The sequence below is a fragment of the Onychostoma macrolepis genome, chromosome 16 (assembly GCF_012432095.1).
Source record: "Onychostoma macrolepis isolate SWU-2019 chromosome 16, ASM1243209v1, whole genome shotgun sequence".
Classification (NCBI taxonomy): Eukaryota; Metazoa; Chordata; class Actinopteri; order Cypriniformes; family Cyprinidae; genus Onychostoma; species Onychostoma macrolepis.
This window is the reverse complement of record NC_081170.1, coordinates 11,102,439-11,111,062: the sequence shown is the minus strand read 5'-3', so window position 1 is coordinate 11,111,062 and position 8,624 is coordinate 11,102,439. Positions and strand designations below refer to the sequence as shown.

The window sequence follows — 8,624 nt, the reverse complement described above, 5'->3', positions numbered from 1 at the left end:
TTCACTCTATGGTGAACATTCAAATTGTTGGATAATTTACATTAAAGAGTTTAAAAAAGTTAAACATGTGGTGTGACAATTATGTTGCATGCGTATTTAGTGACCTTTAGTGAAATATTTGTCTTTTAAAATTCATTTGTCACACTGCAGGATCATTAAAAATGAACCAGTGAAGGAAAAGCATTAGTAAGACATTTCCTTTATATGTTCATTAAAATTTTTCCTACATGTTTGTTTGATTTAAAAAAGCATATGGACATGTTACGTCATCTACCTTCATAGATAAAAACTGAATTAAATTTCTTGACAAAATAAGTAACTGGAATATCCAACAAAACAATCAAAAACAACCCATAAAAAGACACTACAAAAATGAAAGAAGTAATTTAGAGAGCAAATAATTGACCTATTTCTTTGTGCATATCTCTATTTAGTAACTGTTTCATGCAGCAGAAGCTCATTTTTACTTTGAGAAGTTTGAATATGGTAATGCTAGATGATCCACAATAACGTGACTAGTATTATAATCATGAGCAAACCCAACATGCGTACACAGTTTTCAACTGTGCGTCCAGATGACCTTTGGTATCGAGATAAACAATGACAAGGAAGGAACAATGAAGAACTCGCTGGTGTTACTGAAGATGATCTTGTTGCTCAGTTTTGTACAAGCTGAACTTTTTACTTGGTCTAGTGTGGACTGTCAGTTTATACTTAGTTATCATGATAACTTATCTTTGACCTATAATGTGATGTGACTTCTGTCCCATATTTCCTAACACCACAAAATTTGTCTTTAACACTTTAGAAGTGCAGCAAACTGTTGGAGGTGTGAATAGATTATCATACAAATTACACCCAAGGTCTCGGTAATAACACAAAACAAAGACAGTGGAATTGAGATGTTAATTTGTCAAGAGATAATGCACTTTAGAGGTGTGAGGTTCTGCTCTGACCAGTGTTGACCTCTGAGTAAACAGAGAGCTATTGTGACAAAACAGAGAATGTTGATTCCCTGTTCTCTCAAACAGACAAGCCCAGTGTTGTTGTGTTCAGAGCAAGTGATCAGGGTCCAGTTTGGTATGTTACACCATCTTCATCAAGATCATCGGAACTGAACCAGTACTGAAGCTGCCCCACTATTTTTTACCTTGTGCTCTGCAGCTTCCAATAAATTGCACATGCAGCCCAGGTTTGCACCACCACCACTCCAGCCGGTGGCCCAGAATAGCACCAGCATTCCTTTCCCCTCCCCTCTCTCTCTCACACCCAGCAAGACACGGCACAGCAGAGCAAGCGCTGGGTCACATGGACTGCCACAGAGCCGCCAGATCACACACACTCACACTAATGTATAAGCACCCACAATGGCCAAAACAAAAAAACCTCTGAAGAACAACATGTAAGGAACTAGATTGATAAACAATTGGATTATTAATCTAAAAATGTTTTGTCTTTAATCAGAGTGGATATGTTTGTTATCTAGGTTTAGAGGCACGAAGAGTCATTGAAACACTTTATACATACACACACACACACACACACACACACAATGTACATTATTCAGCATCAAGTTAGTAAATCTATCAATTCAATACTGAAAAAAATTGGGGGAAAGAAACAATTTTCACTCAAAAACTTGCTTGTAAATTTCACAGTTAATTACAAAGAAACAAGTAACGAAGTAATGTAAAAATTACTTAAGTAGAAACACATAGAAAAACATTTTCTATCTCTATTCTGGCTTGAGCATCAACATTTTTTGTAGGCCTATATAAACAATAGATCTATCTATCATCTATCTATCTATCTATCTATCTATCTATCTATCTGTCTGTCTGTCTGTCTGTCTGTCTGTCTGTCTATCCATCATCCATCCATCTATCTATCTATCTATCTATATAGCTATCTAGCTATCTAGCCCTTAAGCTTTACTTAAAATCAAACAGATCAGCTTCTGAAGGGATTTCCTGTTCACTTTAAATCAGAAACAGAAAAACAACCCAAAACTGTAGACAGAAATTGGCCAGTGTTTGACAGAAACCGCTAGGGGTTTCTATGCACACTGATATTAAGCAGCAGGGCCAATGGCAACAAAGGATAGAGTGAACGATAGCTCCACCTCTCCGGTTTTCTCATATATAAGCCCGTGGAGTTGACCCAGAAAACACACACACACACACACTCACTCTCGTTTGAAGATAGTGAGCAGCGCTCTTTTGTGCGTCGGTCCGCTGGAGTATGAAGCTTCACCTTGTGGAATATAAAGTCTAATTCTTCAGAGGCTTTTGAACAAATAAAGCTCATTTGTCCTGCCGCGGCGGAGTCACTGAGCACAGGACACGGGGTAAGAGATTCAAAAGGCTTGAGAAACTCACGGACTGTGTCTTAAAACGCAGTGTGCTGCCTATCTAGACAGCATTTTAGTCGTCATTAGCGCGTATAGCATTTTACGTGCTTGCACGCGCTTGTGATGCCCAAAATGCTGTCTAGGTAGGCAGGCTACTAGGTTTTAAGACAGCGCCAGTGTTTTAGAGCTCAGGGTGGCAGATCCATTGTTTGCTTCACTGCACGGTGACTTTCTTTGGATTGGTGTTGTGCATTCTTTAAATTTCTGTGTGTAAAGTACAGGATTATAATATAAAAATGGCGTTTAATATTTTTTTTCATACACACATTTAAGGGTTTAATTAAAATGCATTTTCAGTTATCCTCATTGTTTAGATCTAGTGTTTAAATATATACTTCATTTATTTAGATGGAAATTAAATAAGGCTGTGTGAAAGGTTCTAGTACTGAGAGAATAATACTACATTCAATTTCAAAAGTGTTGTTTGGATGTGCATCATTGGGACTTAAGAGGTTGTAGTGTGTTGAGTGGGCAGTCAGGTGGGCTGAAGGGTGCAAAAAGACATCTCTCCTACCTGTTCAATGGGAGTGGAAATTAGTGTAGTCTTTGCTAAGTCTTGAATAAAAACTGTTAGATTTCTTTGTGCATTTATAGAATTTGTAGCCAATTAATCTGGACGCATTTACTCTTATCAGTTTGGCCGAGAGCAAAACAACTTGCTTCTGTTGTCAGTAGTCCAATTCTAAACCTAATATCATCTGTTTCATTGAAGGGAGATTCTATGGCAGAGCACATGATGATGCCCATGAACCATGGACAGGGTAACGGGGGTCTGCATGGCTACCGGATGGGCATGAATGGAGGCCTGCAGGCAGGCCCTCAGCAGCATGCACCCCAGCCCGGCCTGAGAGCAATGCCCAATGGACAGATGATGCACTATGGAGCGGGGCCTCAGGGAAACATGGAGGCTGCCATGCGCCAGAGGGCCAGCATGGTGGGGCCTATGAATGGACAGATGGGTCACCACCAAATGCAGTCAACTAACATGATGTTCAACAACCAGGGCCAGCAGCAGCAACATCACATTCAGCAGCATCAACAGCACCACCACATGCACCAAGCGCAGCAGCAACAGCAACCGCCTCCGCCGCAGCAGCAGCAACAACAACAACAACAACAACAACAGTACATGACCGGGGGTCTCACTTCCCAACAGCTCATGGCCAGCATGCACCTTCAGAAACTCAACACCCAGTACCATGGACACCCTCTGGGACACATGAACGGCAACCACATGGGGAACGGGGCGCAATTCCGCATGGGTCAGGCCCAGTTGAGCAACATGCAGCATATGGCCGGCCCGGCTCTCAGTCTCAATGGCATGGACGCCGATCTGATTGATGAAGAAGTTTTGACGTCGCTGGTCATGGAACTAGGACTGGACAGGGTGCAGGAACTTCCTGAACTCTTTCTGGGACAGAACGAGTTTGACTTTATCTCGGACTTTGTGAGCAAACAGCAGCCGAGCACCGTTAGCTGCTGAGACTGGAACATATGGACGCTTAAAGGCGAGATGGGCAGCAAAAGTTGTTCTTTTGATCTATTTTTTTTTTTTTTTTGTCTTGTTTTTTGTGATCGCCATCACCAAGACGAGAGGTGATCAGATGCCTCTTTGTCCACAGAAACGGGTGGTCAAGCTCCTGTCAGGACTACAGTTCTGTTTCTGGCTGGAACGCCGAGCGGCGATCCATGGATGAATGTAACAACACTTCAGAACTGTGAACTTGGTGCAATGTAAAGACACTCAAACCTTATTTGTCTTCAATGCAGTTTTACATTTAAAAATGTATTTATTTATTGCTTATCAGATGTATTAACATAGAACAAAAAAAGCAATGACATTAAGAACCTTTGGTTTATGGGGAAACTCCCAGAATGGTATTGCTGAATTGTTTTTGATCATTTAGACTGAGAATTTTGTTCATTCGACCCAAACTGTAAGTCTGATGTTTTGTTGGACTGTAAAGTTTCAGCAAACCCAAACCACTGCTTGCTTACAATAGTGGTTAACGCCTGTCGTGATACAACTGGTCTGTCTAAGCTTTAGAATTGCCTTAAATCAAGTTGCTTTTATTTATTTGTCTCCCCCAACCCAACAGTCCAGGAGGGCTCAAACCTATGTGTGACTTGTAATAAAGATGGCCAAGTTTTAACTCTGGCCTAATTTTTCATCAGTCTCTGATCTTATTTGTGGAAATGAAAAGGAGTGCGTGTAACATTTATATCTGTCAAAAGCAAGCAGAAAAACTGGAAGAAGCTTGGATTAGCTTTATTTGGTTAGTTACCATGTCATATCAAATTATATAAATTTGCTCCTTTTAATGGTTCTAATTGCAATCTTGCCTGGTTAAAACGGTTACTTCACTAGTTATCTACCATTTATCATAAAAGGGATAGTTCATTCAAAAAATAAAATTCTTCCTCCTGTTGTTCCAAAACTTTATGCATTTCTTTCTTCTTTGGAACAGACAAGTTACTTTGAAATGTTTGTGTTAGGTTGTCTTTTTTTTTTTTTTTTTTTTGTCCTTCTCCATACAATAATTCATTTGGGTCCAGTAGGTTTTTGGACCTTAATGAATGGGCAAAAATGTTCAAAATATCATCTTTTGTTTTCTGGAGATGAAAGTCATAAAGGTTTGGAACAGCACAAAGGTGAATAAACTGACTTTTATTTAATTTTGAGAGGGTTAACTATACATGGTGTTAAACTGAAATATGCTATTAGAAACAATGACTATGACTCCCATTAAAAGCTGTTGCTTAGACTAGCGATGGTTCTGAGAATCATTGGTGCACCACAGCTTCCACTGACTAACCTTTCTTGGTTTAAAACACAGACTAGTTTCATGCTTAGTGCAAAGTGATTGAATTGCGTTCCAATAACTACTTTCTCCGTTTGTGTGCACTTATTAGGTCTTATATACAAGCCTGGTTGTAAAGCAAGAACCTTTTACCTACTTTCTGATGTAATAAAGGTGTGTATGTGGGAGGTAGTGGAAACTGTCCGGGTTAATCTGTGCTTACCTAGACGTTACAAGGCTTTATGTGTACCCTGGGCCTGTGTTTTTGTCCTGGGAATGGAGGGCAAAGTGTTGTCCATTTACGGACATACTGTGGTGAGGGGGTTCGGGCGGGGGGGAAGGGTGAAGATTGCAGTGACAAGCCGTTAACGCTCCACTGTCACTTCCTGTTCCTCCTCGGCGGAGGAAGGGCTCGAAGAAAGTCAATTGAGGTTACTGTGTAGTAGCACTTGCATTGGATTCCTCTTTGATTGCTCTGCTATCAGAACAAGCCTTAATAATACAAAGTGAATGCCAGGAATGAACTAACAGACACCATCAGAGTGTTTCATTGTTGGCTCCACCCTGTTTATTTTCAAAAACTGTACTGTTTGTTAGTCTCTGACTTGTTCTTGAGTTGAAGTCGGTGCCCTTTCCTTTGGTCTTGATGCCTAGTCTTGGACCCATAAGCAGCAAAATTAGAAGCTCGGTGTTGTGATTGTGGATTAACAAGGTGTGACTAAATGAGTATAAATTCACATTCACATCATTGATCCTCTAGATCTGTCCAAATGGATACAGAAGGGTCATTTTTGTTTGGAGATTCTATTTATTTGGAGCAATAAAATATGTATTTATAAATGAGATGGGTCATTGAATCTAAAAATCCCTTATAAATGTGTTAAAAGTGACTTTAAAATGATTTTTCATCTATTTTTAATCAATATGTATAGTTTTATTAACATACATGCCTATTCAAAAGTCTGGAGTCAGTGAGATTTAAAAAAAATAATAAAATAAATAATACTTTTATTCAGCAAGGACTCATTAAATTGCTCTAAAGTAACAGTAAAGTTATTTATAACATAGCAAATTTCTATCTCAAATAAATGCTTTCATTTCATCAGATAATCCTTTCCACAAAACGGTTTTCAACATTGATAATAATAACAAATGTTTCTTGAGTACCAAATCATCACATTATAATGATTTCTGAATTTCTGAATGATTGCTGAAAATTCAGCTTTACTATCACAGGAATAAATTACATTTTAAAATATATTAAACTAGATTCTTTTTTTTTTTTTTATCAAAAAAAATGCAGCCTTGGTGATCATAAGAGTGTTCTTTCAAAAACATTCAAAAATCGTTTTGTAGTACAAAAATCGTATTTATTTTTATTTCACGAACACTTAAAAACATTATATATGACAGAATGTTTAAAAGCTTTTTTAAACTTTTTAAAAAATGCACCTAAATGACCTGAATGTGTTGATTGTACACTGTAAACAAGTTGTAAGAGTAACATGTGCCAAGTAACATTTAATCCAACATTTATAGACAGAAACAGCTCAAAAGAATTTCGACTGCACACTTTTGAAATGAAAAGTGGGGGTTTTCAGTTCAAAGATGTATCAGTAATCTCTCTGGGGAATTCAGCTGTCTTTGTTAACTTTGCAATTTAAAAAAGATAAATATAGGTGTGTGTGCACAACAGGGAGAGGGAAGGTGTGTGTGGCTACTTTCTTAGGGGATGGAACATACAACTATTGTGTGAAAGAGAACACTATAACTTGTAAGATCTCTGGGCGTCCTCAGCCAGGCCTAAGATGGCACCACTGATCCGCCTATTAGATAAGAATGGGGTGTGACCGATTATTACTGTCAGCTCTTAGCTAATTGTTTTGTACAGAGAAGAATGCAATAGAACATCAATTTATCATTATTAACTTTTCTATGAATACTTGGAGTGCTAAAGCCTTTTAGTATTACGCCATCATATATTTTCTCTTTGTCAAACTCTGTGAATCCACTTCTGGGGAACCAGACTAGACATACGCTAAGCAGGGTGTGACAGGAGACATGTACTGTTGACTGTTTTTTGCGGTCTCTCTCTGAGGCCACCCACAATAATCTCTAAACACACACACACACGCAAACACACACCTACTGTTCTTTCTGAGTGAGCTCTCTCTCTGAACAGCTTTAGATGCAGTAGAATGAGCAAATGACAAGGTCATAAAGAAGAAATGTCTTGGGAAAAAAAGCCACTTACTGAAATTGAGAAGAGTAGTCTGGGAAATTCTGTGTAGGGTTTTACCCAGTAGCCATGAAGGATCCCGGAGACCACCCTTCTTCTGCATATCACGTAGTCAGCAATTTCTCTTTCTTACACAGTTTTCCTGACAACAGTTTGTGGCTGAGCTGTTTACTAATTCAAGTCTATGTATAAAAGAGGACATCTGTGATAAGTGTTTCAGAGAACAGTTAATTAAATACTGCAGTTGGATGTATTAATATGTCTGCAAACGATATCTGACAGCACAGCAAGCAGAGCAGCCTAGTGGCTATATTAAACAGTAATTCAAGTAATGACGTGACATGATTCTAGTTCAGCGAGTGAGCAGTCAGTAGGCTAGTTGAATGTTGATTTGGTGAGTTCATTCAGTTGATTCATCAAAAGGATTCAAAGCGATAACTCCTAACTTTGAATGATTCTGAACAAATAATTAAAGATATGGCTCATAACAGGAGTGCCGCAAATGTCAGAAATATGTAAATACAAGTTATGCTCACCAACAAACTCGTTAACTTGAATGCACCACCATTGTCAAACCTCTCGAGACCCGCAGTTTGAAAACCACTGGATGGGATTCGTGTTTTTATCTTCCAATTTTCTTGTTAACTTCAACACAATATTTCTGTTGTTCTGGACCAAATTCCATAAACTCTTACAAAAAAGTGTTGATGATTCTTTGCAGCACCTTACAGTGAATTTCCTTCTCGTGTGGAACACAAAAAAAAAAGAAGAAAAAAAAAAAAGATATTTTGAAGAATGTTGGTAACCAAACAGATTTGGTGGCCATCTAATTCCATTGTTTGGACTTTTGTGTCCCACACAAGAGTCATACAGGTTTGGAAAGAAAAAACATGTGAACTAAAACTTTAAGGTCTTGATCTTCTAATTAGAGTTTCTAATTTGGCTATACACTCTTAAAAATAAAGGTGCTTCAAATCTCTGATATAATGATCTGAAGCTGTTATAGGCTTATTAGATCATGCTTTGTGAGCTATTAAATCTTTGGCTTGAAAATAAAGGATTTGAAAGTTCTGTGGTTCTTCAGAAAACCTGCTTCAAAGAACCCAGGTGGGCTTCATGTTTCTTTGATTACACATGATAACTTGCACAATATGCTGAATTCAAATTTAAAAAC

The 8,624-nt window shown here is 38.4% G+C and overlaps 1 protein-coding gene across 1 annotated transcript; it reads left to right on the top strand.

Annotated features, from left to right (window-relative positions):
• The first annotated feature begins 2,156 nt into the window (after nt 1-2,156).
• On the top strand, nt 2,157-4,579 carry cited4b (Cbp/p300-interacting transactivator, with Glu/Asp-rich carboxy-terminal domain, 4b). The gene is made up of 2 exons (XM_058747906.1): nt 2,157-2,347; nt 3,123-4,579. The coding sequence occupies exon 2, from the start codon at nt 3,132-3,134 to the stop codon at nt 3,891-3,893; it is 762 nt and encodes a 253-aa protein (XP_058603889.1). The 5' UTR covers nt 2,157-2,347; nt 3,123-3,131; the 3' UTR covers nt 3,894-4,579.
• The last annotated feature ends 4,045 nt before the right edge of the window (nt 4,580-8,624 follow it).

Coding starts and splice junctions, on each gene's coding strand:
- cited4b (XM_058747906.1), top strand. CDS start 3,132: ATGGCAGAGCACATGATGATGCCCATGAACCATGGACAGGGTAACGGG.